The following is an 18876-nucleotide window of genomic DNA, read 5'->3' as shown; positions in this document are numbered from 1 at the left end:
TTAGAATACATTTGCCCCTTAAACAGGCAAATTAAACTTGCATTGATGTCATTAATAAGCCAATACATCATATTTTTAAAACTGAGAATCACATGATGATCTTTATTGAACACAATGTGAAGAGACCAGCAGCGAACACACATGCAATACAAAGGTTTGACCAGCAGGTGTCACTGATGTGACTTTGACACAAACAGGTTTGTTTCCTCCACCTTCAGACGAAAAATAAAATAAAAGGGTTTTTTGAGGTTGCTGGTTTCCGGACTTTTGTACCATCAACTGGACCAAATCCAGAGTCCCACAGTTCTCTAAAAACACGAAACACTGTGCTCAGTTCTTCAGAAAAACAGGAGAACATCTGTGAGCAGCAAGCTGTCCCGGCCTGTCTTTGTATCAGCTGATAACAGATTACGCCAGGCGGCTGAAATGTGTCCAGACGTGTAATAAAAGCAAGACAAGTGAGCAGTTGCAGCAGATAAATCCTATGACAGTGTGTGTGCAGAACACGTATGTAAAAACAAAAAGCTACGCAGGAAAACTCGCAATGTTAAGACATCTGAAGACATTTTTAAACCACATCAGGCCCTCTGCTCCACCAGAGTGCAAACATGAGCATGAAAAAAATTGGCAGGGCAGGAAAAACCATGGGGAAACTTCCTGTACATTACCACAGACTTTACTCCGTTTAGTTGACTGTTTTGTTAAAATGGCTGCCGGTTCGCTACTGAAAGAAATGATAACGGATCATTTGCCGTTTGACGCCCTCCTCCTGCTTTAAATACTGTCAGCAAGCTTAAAAGTAACCATGTAACTAAAAAAAATAAAAAAGCAAAAACAGAATGAAACGCTCAGAGCGCCACCTGTCAGCCAGAAATCAGTCATCAGCTGTGAAATTGGGACGCATGATTCAGATTTCATTTTAAAGCCTCAGCGTCACATTTTGGATTTCTACATGTTGATCCAGGTCACATAGGTGACCGAGGTTAGAGTCAAGATCAAATCAAAAGTCCCCATAGACTCCCATCTGTACAGCAGAAAGACGTGTTTACAGCCTGCTGTGTGTCAGTTTTTAAGCCTCAACAAAATCTAAATGAGTTCAAAAAAATGTTATGAAGGAAAAATTGTGCACTGAGACCAAAACAGCGTCTGTATCAGGCTGTAAACATGTTTATTTCCGCTTTAAAGTTGCACATTTTTAACATGGGAGTCTATGGGGACTTTTGGAGACAACTAGTGGACGTTGGAGGAACTGCAGCTCGTGGCACTTTTTTAGCCCTGATAATCATCACTTTCAGCCACTGTAGACGTCTGATTTCATGCAGGACTCTAACCGCAGGCTAACATGTAAAGGTCCTGAAATGGAGCGCTTCACCTCAGATATTTCTGTGCTGCAGCCCTGAAGGATCCGATTGGTCAGAGCATTCTGAACGAGCCATTTTTATATGATGCCGACATGTGTGTGGGTTGCTGTTCCCAAACGCCACGTGGAGGTTTATGGATAAAATCTGATTCCTCAGGACTTTTACTGGTTTTGGTTTTATCCTCCTCTATAACCCGTGAAGTCCAAGTAACCCTAACCTGTAGTAACCATAGTAACCCTGTGCTATGAAATTATGCGATTTTCTCAGAAGTCAAACGCCAAAAACGACACAGTCCTTTTAATCATGTCCAAACCTCAGGGTTAGGGGCTCGAGCTACTTCTCATTATCTCTGATGACTTAATAGTGCGTCCACATCAAACAAAGGCTTTGCAGAGGTCATGGCTGCCACTCAGAAATGCAGGACGAGGTTTCTAAAAGTGAAGGGTAAACCATGTAACGTGATATCAGGGTGAATGCTGTGGGGTTCTGAGCGGCTGCAAAGTGGTTCACCCTCCATTTGGTGTGAACACATGAGACCTCACTGGGTAAATGTGCAGATGGAGGACGGCTGAGCTCAATCAGTGTTACTCAGAAAGTGAGAGGACTGCAGGAGAGGGGACAGTTAGTCCTCAGACTGAAACTCTGTCCACGGCCTCGATTACAAACAGCAGAAACCGTCACTGCAGAACCGAGCCGAAGACAGGAGCTGCAGTTTGTGACAAGCAGAAGGAAACGTCGGCAGACGCCGCCGGTTGAAAACTCGCTCCAGCGAGGAAACTCCAGAAGAGAAAGGCTCCTGTTTGAGCTTCAACCCAACAGACGTGCGAGCGGCTTTTTTGTGTGTGTGAGGTGAAAAAAAGAGGAGCAGAAATGTTTGGACTGGGACGCCGGAGGAGCTGGCGTCTTAAAACACGAGCACCTTCCAGCCGGAGTGGACGAAGGAGCAGCCGAAGAAGAGGCAGTCCACCGGCTGGTCCACCAGCCAATCGAACACCACCTCGCGGTTCCCCGAGCCGATCGTCACCCTCAGCTTGAAGTTGCCGCCCTCGCTCGTGTTGTTGTTGCTGATGGGGAACAGGCTCACCACCTCCATGTCAAAGGTGACGGCGGAGCCAACGGTGACGGCGGGCAGCTGGTTGGTCATCTCTTTCCCGTTGACGAAAACGGCACCTGAGGAGAAGAAGTTTGAGAGAATTCAACATTTGTTATTTATCATAAAAAAGAATCGAAGCTGAACTTTAGTTAAATTGAAGTTTGAAGTTTAATTTTCAAGCATCTCGTTTAAATGCTTCCCACAGAGGAATTCTACACTTCAGGAGGTTTTTCCACTCTCCTGTTTTCAGCTTCGGTGATTTTGCTTTAAGTCTCTTTGTCTCCTCGTCTCCGACGATGCTCTGCTCTTTGCTTCTGCATCAACACGTCAGCACCACAGAAACAGTCTGAGTTGATTTGCCTGAAACTCGTCTCCAGACTGTTTCTTCATCTTTGCAGCATCACCAGTTCTTCTTCTTCGACATCTGGTGGGGTTCTTTTTAATTTAATTTTGGCTCCACCTTTCAGTGAGTGGCTTCAAACATTATACATCCCATAACTGGGAATAAATTTAATTATGGTCCATACTCACAATCCTGCCCGGAAATCTAATCCCTATAATGGCTCCATCTCCCACCAGGAGGGAAACCATTGATCTAAAACATGGCGTCCACACAGAAAGCCTCATCAAGAGCAACCTTTCAAAGTATCAGAGCATCAGAACTTGAAGGAAATGACTTTTCAGATCTGATCAACAGAAATTAGAGACTTCAAGAGCAGTTTTTGGAATAATGGAATCTAAACAGTCTGCAGCCTGTTTTTATACTTCAATGAAGCTTAAAGTGCCGCTGTAGGAAAACAGTAGCGTGGTGGTTAGACCCTGTGGATCCGCCATCTGATAGTGACTCCTCCCATTTTAAAGCCTCGACTTTAAACATTGTGTTTAAATGTGTCTAAACAAGAACAATTTGCACTGGCCTCATCATTTATTTACAGTCTTTGAAAAGGACCCATTAGAAATGAATCCGCCACTGAAAATAGTCCCTGACAAGTGCACTATTGTCTCTGGTGTAATTCAGTTTTGTTTGTATTTCACCGATTCACAACTGCAGTCGCCTCAAGGTGCTTGGATTAATACAGAGAAATCCCAACAATCAAACGACCCCCTTTGAGAAAGCACTTGGCGACTGTGGGAAGGAAAAACTCCCCTTTAACAGGAAGAAACCGGCTGGGGGTGAGAGCCTTTCTTATCTGCCAAAAAACAAACATTTTCAAGGAGACTAACGACTTTCAGGCTCGAATCCTCAGCTGTGAGCCACGCAGACTCGCCCTGTACAAGCTGAGTTTTTCAAGTCTATCTGAGGCGGCATACCATTGGTGGAAATGCAGACAGCCTGGTCCCGCTGTAGTGACTCCTCCTCACTCTCGCTGTCTATGCACACGCCCAGACTGTCCCTCCGATCCATCTGACCCGCTGCAGAGATCCTGCACAGACACACAAAAACACGCCGTTAGCATCTAACTGTGGATTTACATATGATCTGTACGTGACGTCCAGGAGAGAAATGGAAAGATCTCCATCTTTAAAGCTTTGTTGTGGGCGTACTTGAACGTGAGCGTCTGGCCGCAGAAGTAGGTGGGCGCTTTGGAGTAGAGGACAGGGCAGCGCGATTGGGAGGAGTCATTGCGCAAAGCGATGTTCTTCCTGCTGCTCAGGATGTAGCCCTCGGTCCCTGAACGCCACTCTGGAAGATAAAACAAACACACAGCGTTCGTTAGCGGACCTGATCTGCTTCAGTTTAAACTTTCAGGTTTCTATATATTAACACGGCTCCATACTGCAGTGGAGACAGAGACGGTCTCTGCTGATAGTACAGAAACACAGAGGTCATGCTGATGTTTCCATTAGATGCTGCCTTCCTGTTAGAGGTGCACTGATTGGCTAGTGACTGCATGAGAAGGCTGCAGCGAGTCCTGCGCACATAAATGCTTACAGGCCTGTGATGATGTCACGGTTCCTGCAAACAATTACCAACGCGACTGCATTCACAGCTCTGTTATTTCAGCTGCAACCCGGGAGGCGTTAAAGGGTCTGAGAGTTAAAAACAGAATGAAAACTGGCAAATATTTTAGAGAAAGGTCACAAACACGAGACAGAGGTCCTTGAAGGACGATAGAGTAATAATATTATTGCTTTAAAGTTATCTGTAGCCAACAGGAGGTGAAATCTCTGTTTCTTACTGGAGCATCTGATTTTAGTGGCTTAAAAGCCTGGAAGGCTTTTGGGAAGAGATGCAGGTCTTTGATTTGCTTTAGTAACTCAGACACGAGTGAACTTCACCGTTTGCTGCTACAGGGTTTCCCTCTCTCGGATGTCTCCACCTACCGTGCGGTGCCAGCGTGGTGTAGCCCGTCTGCGGGATGCTCCAGGGGCTCCACTCGGTGCGACCCTCCCCGCGGGCGCAGACCCTGAACAAATAATCCGTGTGAGGGTCCAAGTGGAGAACCAGGAACTCCGATTCCCGCCCGATGTAGGCGTCCTCATACTGGCTTCCCCCACTGCCGGAGCGCCGGTACTGCAGCCGATAATCTGCAGCCGCGAAGTCCTCGTCCACCTGAAGCACAAACGATAATGTCCAGTTTTAATTAAGATGCAGAATAATGTACTTCCTCATTTCACCAAGTTTTACATTGTAACAACAAATGTCCATATTTGAGCTGCGATTCCTCGGCACAAACTTAAAGGAACACGTGTGTTTCCACCAGAGACTAAATTAACTTCATGATTTTATCCATACAAACAGACGTGCTCGAAGGATTTTGGTGCAGAGAAGACTTCACTGCAGAGGCTGACACTCAGGTGAAGTTTAAATGCTGTGAAAACTCAAACTTAAAGGACTTCTCTGAACTTCTGGAGTCCATTTATGATCAAGAAATGTCAGTAGTAAGTTCAAAGAGCCCTTAATTACACTGGCAGTTTAACCTCCTCATTACACCGACCTTAACTTTCACTGTTTGAGTCGAGTAGTCTGGTTTTCGTCCACAACATTAAAAGTCACACCACTACGAGCGTTTTACAGAGCGAGTGAGCAGCCTGCCTGGGAACTTTTATTTTGAAAGCTGACTGGATCTTCCTACCCACCTCTGTGTGGTGCGATGGGACTTTAAACAATAGGCTCAGCATTATCTCAGATCGTGGGCTTGATAAGGTCTTTTGTTACGCTCTGCAAACTCCAACAAGCTTCCTGCTCAGTCTCTTCACCTGGAAAAGCACCGTGTGTGTCCCGTTTACCCCTGCTGACCTTACACCAGCGAACCAGGATGCTGCCTGGTCTCTCCTGCAGCTCCTCTATCTGGACGGGCGGGTGGGAGGAGACGGCGCCGTGGCGAGCCACCCGGTCCCTCAGCAGGCTCAGCAGGGAGTCATCAAACTGGGCTGAGACACACGGCACGTCCACCAACGCTGGAACCTCTGGCAGGCTGGAAAACACGCACACAGTTCTAAACAGCAGCTGATTAACTTTTTCCTTTAAACACCTGCAGCGAAACACCTTCGCCCGTATCACCTGTCCAGCTGGATGTGCATGGCCTTCTTCGTGAAGCTGCCCAGTTTGTCCTCCTTTTCTCCAAGACCACATCGCAGAGCTGCTTCTCCTGCAGAGAATAAGCATGGATCATCTTTCTGGGCTTGCTTTTGCTCTGAATAATTGTGAAAACTGTGGTGGCTGTAAATCATCGTCTCTCCTTCTTGAAAATAATAGTTTGCAGCTGTGTTCGTGGCAGCGTTTGTGCGACCCACCCTCTCTCAGCAGCTCGTCGGCCTGGCCCACGCCGTGCTCGATCAGGCTCTGACAGTCGTCCAACGGCTTGATGCTGTCGGCCTCGATGGTGTCGACCTCGGTCAGGAGGTTAGCCAGCCGCTCCGCCAGCAGTCGAGTAGCCGCCGCCTGCAGCTCGGCAAAGTGCTTCCGGAGGGTCTCGCGGGCCTGACCCGAGCTGCCTCGAATCTGAGCCACCAATCAAAGAGGAAGAAGGTAAAAACAGGTGAGGACGCGACTCCGAGAGAGAACGACATAACCGAGTGTTTCTGTCATCAGACGTCTCCTCGTTAGCTTTATTGGTGCTAATTGTTGCTGTTTTGTGTTTTCTTTTGTCTTTGCTCGTTTCAGCTCCTGAACAGATTTTAGCCAAAGAGTGAGCTCTGAAATAAACATAAAGGGGCTGCGTGAAGGGAAAATATAACATTTAAAGGCAGTGTGGCAGATCGTCAGCACACTAATTGTAACATAAGCTGAAAAATAACAACAATAATAATGCAAATTCAAAAGTACCAAATTTCGACCTGCCAGTGTCGTCTGAGCGCTCAGTCTCAAGACCATCAAGGAAAAAATGAGTTCATCTGGAATCTGATGTGAAAACACGTTTCTAAAAGTCGGGTCGGGGTCGTGTTTCCCACTGAGGAGCATCTTCTCTCCTTCAACATCTGTAAACATCTGTGAGCTGAGCAGCTGCTGCACTGTTGGGAGACAAATGCCTGATGGAGGATTGTCGCTGCTCAGCAGTCCTGGCTCTTCTTTGTCCTGTTGTGGGTTCGTGAAGCTCCAGATGAGCTCATCCGGTGAAAGGTCGCACAGACGGTGATTTCTGGAAGTGTTTTTGAGCCCGTGCACTCGTTTCCATCCCAGAATCGTGCCTGTTTTTAATGCAGCGCTGCCTGAGTGCCTGAAGATCACGGGTACCTGCCTCATCTCAGAGCCTTTTGATGAGATTATACTGAGTTGGTTGTAGAAACGTTTACTTTGCCCGTCTCCAGCAGCCACAGAGACCCACAGTCTGTGCTGAGATGCACAAATCATCACCTTCTGTATTTATTTACGGTGCACAGAGCGTCCCAGCTGTTGTGGGGTTGTACTTTAAGCGCTTATAAATCAGGAAACATTCAGAGTATAAAGGTAAAGTTCTGCAGGGCTTCATCACACGTACTGAAGTTATTATACATTAAAAACACAGTCGGTTGATTCTGGGGTTTCGTTTGGGAGGAACCGATAGAGTTTCATTGAATGACCAGCCACAGTTACGCCGCAGTTAGCGCTATGACAGGTTACACCTCACACAGAGGCGGTGCGGACCGTCTGCACACACCAGCAGCTCATCAGGAAGCTGACTTACTCGTCATCTGCAGCGGCGGAGGTCATGTTTCAGTTCCTCTTTGCAGAACACACAGAGTGAGATTTCACAATGAGTACACGGAGAGCGACGGCAGGAAACGGAAGGCTGATTGACAACTGCTGCACTGATAAAGCAGGGACTGTATGACGACGGAAAGCCGCTCTGCCAGAGTACACTCGGATCTTTTTGTGTGTGTGAGCAGTTCTCCAGCAGAGGCATCATATCCTGAGGATTATCAGCTGGACACAGATGAGCAATTATCAATATTTTGGGATTTGAAAAGTAAAATAAGACTAAAGATATGATCCAAACACGAGGCAGGACAGAAATAGTTTTCCTCTTACAAGAAGAGAGATGCTGCAGTGATAGCATTGTCTCAGATCTCAAACACACACTTTGGTATCCCTTATTCGCTCTGTGTGTGTGTGTGTGTGTGTGTGTGTGTGTGTGTGTGTGTGTGTGTGTTGTTTCCTGGACTATAATCTGGTGGGGAGCCGTCTCCCTCTGTGGGAAATCAGGGGGTCATGGGAAAGAAAAGAAAGCACATCTCGATCCAGGATAACGTGCGATGGAACAGCTGAGGGAGGTGGAGGGAGTCTCAGCTGCACTAACAAAACAAATGAAACACATCCCACATCGAATTTTACTAACAAGTCTAATAAGTCTGCAGATTGTTTCTCTGGATGAGGCAAACTGTACGTGTGTGTGGATCAGCTGGAGGGGCTCAGGTTTGCTTTGTGATACATTATGTGCTCTGGACCGCACTGATTCAGTTAGCGTGGCGACTCTTGCAGGAGACAAAATACTGATGGAAAGGCAGACAGGAATTCAAAGTAACCGGATCACAGACAGCAGCACCAGCAGCAACCCTCTGATAGAGATCATGTCAGAGAAAGATAAAAACTGGAAAAAAAAGGCAGATTTACCAACTGGAAGTCGCTCGTGGAGCAAAGGAATACATGATTATGCCCCAGGTCACCTACATATTACACCTACGGGAGCAGCTCAGCCATGCCATCAAGTCATCAGAGCGTCAGCGACTTCTGAACATTTAGTTTGCAATAAAAGCACTTACAGTTCCTTCCATCCATCCCCTTCTGCTTATCCTTATCTGCTTACCAGGAAATCTCCTTTTTAACTTCTTTATTAGTGTTTTTAGCCACTTTATGTGTAAGTAACCTAACAAGCTTAGGCTGAAAGGGGGGTGGGGTCAACTTCAAATATAACCCTGAACAGTGTAGGTGATTATCAGCTGCACAGGGCTGGAGCCTGTCCTCGCTGCCAGAGAGGCGGGGTACAGCTAAACACATCCAATCAGAGAGACGCGACACACTCTCACACCCACACCTACAGCCAATTAAGAATCACTAAAAGAAGAGATGTTTGAACCCAGAATCATCCACTACTGCCCCCTGGTGGCGGCATTTTTAGGTATATTTTGAATTTAATGGCTGCCATCCTGTCCTGGTTAGTCGGCGCTCTCGTCCCTCAGCTTTTCTGTCGCTCCATTTTCATTGGAAGATGGTCTTTATGGTAAAATAACCTCCCCCGCCAACTCTATGCCTTCCCCTCAATAATCTATAGATACCCATTTTTATACCACCATGTGCACACGTCTATGTCCGTCATTTTAACCAGACCAACTCACTGTTGGAGCCCCCTGTGGAGATTAGAGGAACTGCAGTTGCTGCTTATTCTGAATGAAAAAACAACAATCCCATATTTTATGTTCTTGGACCAAAATCTGCCTCGTTTCTCTCCCGCTCTCCTTTTTTAATCTCTCCTCTAAGGCTCGCTGTCCGTCCACAGCGACAGGAAACAGCAGCATTGTTTACTGCGAGCAGCTGGAGGGGTAAAACTAGACAGCAGGGGGAAGGAAGAGATAGCAGAGAGGGAGGGAGGGGGGAGAATTTACTCTCCCGGGATTCTTCTGAGTCAGGAGCGAAGACAAATCACACCGCCTGGGCCTGCACGAGTCTTTCAGAGTGAGCGGGTGCAGTGAAACCGACAAAGAAAGCACTGAGGGAGTGAAGCGCATCACAGGAGGAGGGAAACACGAGGCCTGAGCTTCACAACAGATCACAAATCAGGATGCAGTACCTGTTTACGGGCCTGGTTGAGGCCATGCAGGCGCTGCTGGAGTTCGCTGCGGTAGTTCTGCGCCGCCTCGATGCTTTCCTTCGCCTCCTGCAGCAACACGTCCACCTCCACAGACATCCTCCCGGCCTGCTGTCACACACGAGGGAGGGATACTTACTAAACACACCCAGAACGCAGCGTAACCTGAAACTAAGCACTTAGAAGATGTATTTGCACAGATGACAGAGGCTGAAAAATGACTCCAGCAAACAGAATCAGGCCTCAGTAATCATGTTGTTTTTAAATCACAGACAAAACAGAAACGTGTTGTCCCTGAGAGGCACACGGTGTCCCGAATGCCCTGCTTCATCCTCTGTTTTACCTCGAGTGTGACCATAATTTACAACATGAACATCGAGTTGTATCACAAAGCCTGCAAACTAAAGACTGGGACCATAACCTGGCTGTAAAGTGTTTCAGGTTTCTCTACATTCAGACCACAGGAGTCGCCCCCTGCTGGCCATTAGAAAGGACACAGGCTTAAGGCACCTTTGCATTGAATTAACTGTTTACGGCACAAAGCGAGTGACTCAGAGTGACTGAGCGGACACCAGCGTGTCCTGTAGCTGGTCGTGACTCATCGATGCAGACGTCTCATTGGACAAACGGCCCACAGCGTTCTTCATAATTCACCTCTGCAGAGGCGCTGCTGTGGCTAATAACCAATAACGGAGTAAGACTCGATCTTCTGCTAGAAAAACTACAAGTCAACCAAGTGCGTTGAGCATTTTCAGTGACAGAGGAAATGAGAAAACAAGTAAACCACTTCCTCTGCTGCCAGCCAGCCGCAGTACCAGCCGCTTTACGACACGGCGAAAACACAGGACTTCTGGTTTCATTGCAGCGGCGTGGGACCACATTCTTCACGACCTTTACGTACAATGCTCAGTGTGGTCCACCGGCCTCACATAACTACGAAAATAAAACCCCACAATGATCATAAACACGCTTTAATGAGCCTCTTCCTGTGACCTTAATATGATTATCAAACATCAGTAAAATAATGCTTTGTTACTGATTTTGGCTTCATTTTAATGTCAAAAGCAACGACTGGAAAACTGATAGCATGGAGTTCGTCTAGTTTTAAAACTGCAGCTCTGTCCGTCTTCACGTCTCTGCACCGGGAGCCAAATGACCTCTAAGACCACTTTTACAACAGCAGACACTCAGGTTTATCAGAGTAATCAAGGCTGGAGGGTCCCTGAGCTCTTTAGTGTTTTAAAGCAGCAAGTTTAATTTTTAGACATTTTTTAGCCCTCAAATGATTTTTGTGGACCTCGTTTTTGTCGATCGTTTAAAGGAAGCTACAGTTTTAGCATCCACAGACTATTAAACCTAGAACATCCAAATAAAAACATTATTATGGTATTCTGGATTTTATTTATTTTAACTTTATCCTCCCTAAAAATCCAGTTCCCTCACGGCTAAACCGTTCACTTCACTTTGAGTCATTTAGTTTATTCATTGGACTCGAATCCGAGAGGAATCGTGTGAATCGATGCTTTCCTCGAAGCGTTCCCAAACCAGCAGAGATCACTCCAGAGTGTCCTGGGTCCACTCCAGAGCCTTCTCCCAGCTGGACATTCCTGAAACACCTCAGCTAGGAGGGGCCCAGGAGGCATCTCAGCTGGCTCCTTTCAGTTTGGAGGAGCAGCTCCACTCTGATATGTCAGTGTAGGGTCTCAGTCATCCGGGTCATGGTAGTCTTAGGAGCTTGGAAAGAAACTGACTGGACTCCTTTAAGTTTTGTGAGGATGTTTCACCTCTCATCAAATGACAAGATAAAGGAAAACCCCCACTAAGGTTTAAATTCCTGGGACTCTCCACCTGGATTTGGTTTCAGAACTGGAGAAGCTTCTCGGATCAGAGGTGAAATTCACGGGAATTAAAGAAATCCAGTCACTTTCTTTCTAAGCTCTACTCTGATGTCTTCACTCTCTGTCTAAAGCAGAACCCAGATGTCTCATTTCTGCCTCTTTCATCTATGATCTTATTCCTTCAGACCCATAGCTCGTGGCCACAGATGAGGAATGTAGATTGACAGTTAAACCAACAGCTTCACTCTCAGTTCTTTCTTTAGCACAACAGGCTGTTAAAGGGTCTACATCACTAATCAACCTGCTCCAGCCTCCCTCTCACCATGACAAAAACCCAGAGATACTTGAAATTCTCCACATGAGGCAGCAACTAGTTTTAAATCCACCCTAATCTGGCCTCGGACCTTGAGGTGCCGATTCTCATCCCAGCTGCAAAGCATCCCAGCAGAAGTTGGAGGTTACCTCGTAACGAGGCCAGCAGAGCCTCTTCTTCCACCAAAAGAGGAGATCACACAGCAGGTCTGGCCAACATGCACTGGAAATATTCCTGATTTACTGACACAATGTGGATCAAGCTCTCACAAGTAACCAAGGCTTCAAAATGTAGTAGAGTAAAGGCTTTGGCACAAAGCTTTACAAGAAGTCTGCATATTTGAGCTTCTTCTTTATTTAGCTGTGCTCTCAGCTCTGTGCTGCTTCGTTTTATGTTCAGGATACAGCGTTGGAAATAATCGTTTCATCACTTCCACCTCACTTGATTTGCATGTCACTGAGTAAAATAAGACAAACATGACTTAGTGCTTGGTGAAGAAACCCTGATTAGTGTAAGACGTTTGCACACATTTACACCCACTCCTCTTTGCAGAAACTCTGTAATCTTTTGGGTTTCTTCTTCTCAAAGCTTCAGCTCACTCCGCAAATTTTCAGACTGGACTGAGGTCTGGCTAGGCCACTTGTCTATGTTTTGGGTTACTGTCATGCTTGAAGACCAGTACAAAGATATTATGGAAACGGCCCCATGCACTGGCCCCTCAATGCGATGAAGTCATCCAGTAGCCCTAAAAAACAGCCCCAAAGCATAACGTCTCCACCTCTGTGCTCGACTGAGGATGGTGTTCTTTTGGTCATGCTCAGCATATCTATTACGCCAAACATGGCGGGTCGAGTTGATGCTTTAGACGTTCAGTGGCAAACTTAAGACGTGCCTGTACATGCGCACTCTTGAGCAGGGGGACCTGCAAGATTTCAGTGCACTGCAGTGTGCTATCAGCGGTGTTCTTGGTGACCGTGGTCCCGACTGCCTTCAGTTTGATAATGAGCTCCTCCCGTGTGATTTTGGGCTGATCTTCCACCTTTCTCATGATCATCCTCACCCCACAAGCAAAGATCTTGCACGGAGCTCCAGACCGATGGTGACTGATAGTCTTTTTATCAGCGTCTTCCTGATGGGCCGTCCATTTTCCCCTGACAGCCTTTGCATGTTGGTCTTTCCCAACCTTGCTGGAGAGGCTGGAACATTTTCTGTGGACAGGTAAGCTTTGAACACACACCGAGTTGCGAACAGGAGAAGCAGTTATTCCTGCTGGGTTGTAGGGGATCAAATACTTCTTTCTCCCAGTAGCATGCAAATCCTTTTTTAACTTTTATGTAATGTGGTTTTTTTTCCTGGATTTTTCCTAGGAGCACCAATCAGCTGCAGGAGCATAGCTGGACTCTTATTGGATGGATCTGGACACTCAAAGCCCACGAACAGACAAGACATTAGTCACAGGAACATATCTAATCTTACCTGCATGATGGAAAGCATCACCTGAGTTCAATTATTCAAAGTACTCTGAGATAAGTGAACATGAGCAGTGTAATGTCAAAGTACTGTAACAGCCTCCACTTTAATAATTATTTTAATGTAAGTTTGAAAATTAATACCATAAAACAAATACCAAATTCAGCCACAAACCTCTGAGAGAAGCAGCAACTTTGTGTCCTCACAAAGGGGATAAAAGCAGCACGGAAATCTCTGTAGACAGAATGAAAGTGAAGGTGAGGTGAATTACCACCAGCCTTCAACGTCTTCCTGTCAGAGGTGTCCGCTGACAGGTTACACGTTTAAAACCGATCCTTTATCTCATCGATTAATCTGTTTATTTCACAGGTTTCCCAGAAATTGTGGTGTTTATTTTCTCTCAATGTTTACCCGACAAACATTCATACCTAATCCTTTAAACTCATGTGATCTGATAGTTCCTGTGCTTGTATTTAAAACCACATTTAAAGGTTTTTTTGTATTCTTCTTTATTTTTGGGGTGAATGTGAGATAACAAAATAAAAAAAAACATTAAAAATGACTCATTATATATAGTAAGAAATTATATATTTAGAGTCTTTTTTGCATGATAATAACTCCTCTGAGCACAGCTTTTACACCACTGCTTTGGGGCTAATATTCACCTACATTTGGTGCTTGTTGAGTGAATTTAGGACCCTGGAAGGAGGTCTCGGAGGAGTATAAATACTCCAGTTCTGAATCTATTTTGGTGAAGGCAGTGTTGGAAAAAATATCTTTTTGTTGACATAGAACAATGAAATATATCACAAAAACGCTGGATTAAATGATCTTCATGCTACAGAATATCTGGCTTGGACCTTCATGTACCTTCCGATGCTTCGGCAACATTCAGTGACGCGCTGGATCGCGAGTTTTGTCTCTATGTGAAGCAGGTGCGTTAAGTCTGAGCCAAGTTCTTCTCAAAGCTGAAAGTAATGCCGCTACCTGCTGCGGTCGGCCACGCTTCCTTTAAAGCATCTAAAGAGGAAGTTACTAAAATGCATCACGCTCCCGCCACATACAGTATGCAAAGTGTCACATGTGGTCTGCTGCTGCAGGTTATGGAGGAAAGGCATAATCTATACAAGAAATCCAGCACAGCAAATGCTTTTTTAACCTTTAACCCCTGCTAATGAGTCCTGGTGATTAAAGTGAAACTTGGAGATAAGTCGAATAATTTATACTGTAAACTCCAGTGTGATTTAAAAAAACCCTCAAAAACTAAAGTTAAAATTACTTCAGTGGAGTTTTGCTACTGTGCAAAAGTCTTGAGCCACCACTTAGTGCTCCGAGGAAAATAAGAAAAAGGTGCAGCGATGTATCGAAACGTGCAATCATGCATAGAAACACAGTGTGTAAGAGAAAACATTTACCAAATAAATGCATTTGGTATTTTTCAGCACAGCCTGAACTCTCAGGCAGCTTTCTGTGATTTAAGTATCTGTTCTCCAGATTCTTGAAGGACATTCAAAGCTCTCTGGATGTTTCTGCTCTCTGTCAGGACGATCCCACGCTGCTTCAGTCACGTTGAGGTCCGGTCTGATCCATGACTGATGCTGTTTGTGTGTTTTTCTATCCAGGTACGTTTTTACTGCATTGGCAGTGTGTTTGAGATCATTGCATTCAGAGGATTTCCAGATGGTACAGCATGGTGGAACAAAACGGGATGTCCAACAGCACGTGCTGAAATGCAGCTCCCAACAATGGCAGAGCCTCCGCCATGTTTTCCAGACGGCTGCAGACTCACTGCTGTAGCTCTCTGCTGACTTCGTCCATAAACACTGGACATGATTAGAACGAGACATTTCAAATCCAGATTCGTCTGTAACACCTGTTTTGCTGATTTTCAGTCCAGTTCTTGTGTAATTTTTATACGTCAGCCTTTTCTTTCTGTTTCCCTTCGTAAGAATGGCGTCTCGACAGCCGCCCTTCCACTGAGACCATCTCTGATGAGGCTTCAGTGAGCAGTAGATGGATCAGCTGACGGTACAGATGCATCTCTCTTTGCTCTTTTCCTTTTTCTCGTTTCTTAATGACTTTCACATGCTGTTCATCTGCTGTAGATATTTTTTGTCCTCCACTTGTTCAGTTTTAAGGATACACTGCACAACATGCCAAAATATGCCAAGTTTTTGGCTAATAGCTCTCTTTGGGAATCACTTTGCTGCTGTTATTCCTGTCAAACTTTTACCTTTAGCATTTTTAATACATTCATCTAAAGAAATGAGAACAGGCTGTGCTTTTGTGACAGGCTGCTAGTAACAAAATGCAAAGATACAATTAATAATAATAATAATGGATTGGATTTATATAGCGCTTTTCAAGGCACCCAAAGCGCTTTACAATGCCACTATTCATTCACTCTCACATTCACACAATTTGAAGATGGATCTTTGCTGTGTAGACACAACACTGGTTCTCCCTTCAGCTGCGTACTTTTTATATCCGAATGGTTAATAGGTCAGTGTTTAAAACCAGTAAACCTGTGAAAATGGTCAGGTACAAGGACTGGACTGAAAATGAGTGAAAACACAGCCAGTGAAGAACTTTGAAAGACCTTCAGAGAGCTGGAGAACTTTTGACGAGCACTTCAAAAAACTATTACACTAAAATCTGGCTCATTTGAAATAAAACAAAGAAATTAGGGGTGGCTCAAGATTTTCGCACAGTCCTGCCATACCAATCACCTGAATCAAACTAAACAGGACGTTTTCTGTTGATGCACAGACAGACAACCGACCAGAGATCCAGTGTCATGCCTCCAAACAAAACCCCAGTATATATATATTTATACACATGAATGCAAATAAGTATGCAGGCATGCAGTCACTTTGACTTAAACAGCGCCCACTGCTAACACTGCTCCTCGACTCTCACGCTCCTTTAACAGCCCAGACATTGTTTTACATCCTTCAAAGAGAGGGGTGCAGGCCCTCTCTCCCTCTGTCTCTGTAATCCTGTGGCTTATAATCCCTCTCTCTGAGCGCTCAGCCAGGTCGACTTGGTTTCCCTCTCTGTTTAGATGACACGGGTGTGGCTAGAAACAAATGAACAGGAATTTCTCCTCCTACTTTTTATTTATTCTCTAAAGAGTTCAGCCGTCTGTGTCTCTGGGATATTTAGGTCAACCTGCATGGAGCCATGACCCGCTGTCCTGCTTTCAAGCTCCCCCACACCGTTTACAGTCTCACAAATATATGTGTGCTGCAGCGAGGCTCCTGTGACACTTTAGCAGTCAAAAATCAATGCTTTTTAAGATCTGTGTGTAATTAAATGAAGCCTACAGTGTGTCAAAAATAGGCCTTATAGTTCAGCTTTTATAAACAAGCTCTAACTACAAGTTGGGTATGCAATTATCCAATCAACAAAGGCATGCTTCTCTTTGCCACACATGACAGTTGAGTCAATCTCTTGTGAATTTTTGGACTATTAAGCTGTTTTACTGTCTAAGCACAAGTATTTTAGCCACAGACGCAGGGTGTTTCTCACTTTTTCTCATTATTATACAAGATTTCCTCCACAGGGAATACTTCCGCCTTACCCACAACAACTTTTTGTGCATTGTTGAGACATCCTAAAATGTGCATCTCCACTCATGCTCTACTTGTGCAACAGTCTTTGCTTCAATACACATCAGGGAGCAGGGCTGTAAACACTTATCTAATGCTGCCCTAGACGGAGAAAGAAAACACTGAATTTGTATCACGATGGTTATAGTGTGTACTGTGTACTACATACTGTATCGTGAACGGGAAATTAAGCTGTTGAGGCTGTAAATAGGTCATTTTTCATGACCTTAGTTCGGATTTTAGCTTCATGCTAAACAAGCACAAGTTTCCAAGAAGAAACTAGAAGATGCAACCTTTCAAATGAAGTCTCATTTGGGTGAAGAGTCAATAAAATGTTTGGATGCTAAGAGGTTAAAATACCGTATGCCAACAATAAAAACAATAAAGATGACACATTGCATGTCAGAAGGCACAAACATATCCTCTACATCAAAAGTGTTCTGAATATATATTAAAATCAACCTCAGTGTTGCATTTAAATGCCCCAAAATGTGTGGATTTGAATGTAAAGTTGATAAAGCCCAGCTAGAAGGTCCCTAAAGAGGCCTGAGGCAGCTCCTCTGAGCAAGCTGCACATGCAACAGGAAAGCTATGACAGGCACTCAAGTGCAAACCCACGCTATTATTATTATTAACAGCGCAGGAGGCATCAGACATGTCGTGGCTCGCTTCTGTTACTTCCGTATTTTGCAGTTATTTTCTAGATAAACTCCCGCCCACCACCAACTGCAGGGGCTTCTCCAGTCTTTTTAAAAGTGCTCGAGAATGCATAAAATGTGTGACTGCATAGCTCACTCTGCGTGGTTTCTCATGCTCTGGAGCTCCAACAGTTGAGTTGAGCCGAACTCTGCTGGAAAAACTCCCATTTTTAAGTTTGTGCTGGTGTCGGCAAACAATAATAAGTCATAACAAAACAGTACATTGTTTTTTATTATAAATAAGTTGTTTAAAATAATTCGGCATGAAAACTATTTAAAAGTAATAACACTCTTGACTGAAAGTCTAACCTAAAGGACAGTACGTGCTGTTCGTGTAAGTGAAAGAGGACGGCGATAATACGATAATGACAGAAGAATTTAAAATATAGAGCTGCTCTTGTCGTCTTTAAAAAATCAAGAATACATAAAATGTTTAATAAGGTAAGTCACGCCGCATAATTTCTCACATTTTTGGTCCTGGAATGTCTTTTAAAGTCGGGTTGAGCCGAACTCCGTTAGAAAATCACCAGTTTTCCAAGTTTACGCGAGTGGCAGCAAAAACGATCAATCATAGTAAAATATTATTTACTTTGAAAAGATTTACAACGTGTTAAAAAAAATCGGCATGGAATATTTTTAGCAGGTAGCAACTTTTTCCATGAAAACCCAAACTTAATGGATGCTTCGTGCTGCTTGTCAGGCTGAATTTAAGAGGATGAGGAGAGCGTTCGACCAACTGCCGAGAAAGTTGTAAAGTATGAGGCGTAAACTGGTAATAAAGAGGTGATGAAGAGGGACGACAAAGAGTAGATATACACGAGTTGGTGTTGAGACTAGTTTGTCGTCAGCTTCTCAGAATAAGGTCGGAAACCTGAGAAAAAGTTGAAGCTTGCTTGTTGTGGAAAAAAGACAATGAAATCGGAGCACGCTTGAGAGAACAAACACAACACACACATTAATCACGACAACAAGACAACCGACACATCGACTAAATCAACAGCCCTTCTTAACATGCGGCGGTAAAAACCCCAGCCGTACCTGTTTTAGTGCTTTCTGGTGGCCATTTCTTCCCGAGAGTTATGAATCAGCTCGAAGCCGCCGCCACACCGATATGCCCAAGTTTTCACTCAAGTCCAAAAATGACACTTCCGAGGCTTTAAGGGCAGCAGCCAATCACAGAGGAAGTCGCTTCGAACGACAAGACAATCAACCAATAGGAGTAAGATATTCTCTCTTTTCCCCACCCTAATCAGACTAACCTTCTAA

The 18876-nt window shown here is 44.8% G+C and overlaps 1 protein-coding gene across 3 annotated transcripts; it reads right to left on the bottom strand.

The window, feature by feature from the left end:
* Positions 1-72: 72 nt before the first annotated feature.
* crlf3 (cytokine receptor-like factor 3) lies at positions 73-18756 on the bottom strand. 3 transcript variants are annotated; one of them, XM_082531009.1, is made up of 10 exons: positions 18649-18749; positions 13476-13535; positions 9663-9791; positions 6193-6400; positions 5960-6047; positions 5696-5873; positions 4780-5008; positions 4000-4138; positions 3766-3878; positions 73-2531 (listed from the first exon to the last, which is right to left on the bottom strand). In XM_082531009.1, exons 3-10 carry the CDS (start codon positions 9777-9779, stop codon positions 2266-2268), a joined length of 1338 nt encoding a protein of 445 aa, XP_082387135.1. In that variant the 5' UTR covers positions 9780-9791; positions 13476-13535; positions 18649-18749; the 3' UTR covers positions 73-2265. The 3 variants fall into 3 exon arrangements, with proteins under 3 accessions (XP_082387135.1, XP_082387133.1, XP_082387134.1); XM_082531007.1 differs by lacking the exon at positions 13476-13535 and having other exon boundaries at positions 18649-18756; XM_082531008.1 differs by lacking the exon at positions 13476-13535 and having other exon boundaries at positions 9663-9788; positions 18649-18756.
* Between the last annotated feature and the right edge of the window lie 120 nt (positions 18757-18876).

Source organism: Aulonocara stuartgranti (assembly GCF_965226115.1).
Source record: "Aulonocara stuartgranti genome assembly, chromosome: 4".
Taxonomy (NCBI): Eukaryota; Metazoa; Chordata; class Actinopteri; order Cichliformes; family Cichlidae; genus Aulonocara; species Aulonocara stuartgranti.
Note: the sequence above shows the minus strand (reverse complement) of the source record. Positions and strands in the feature narration are given on the sequence as shown.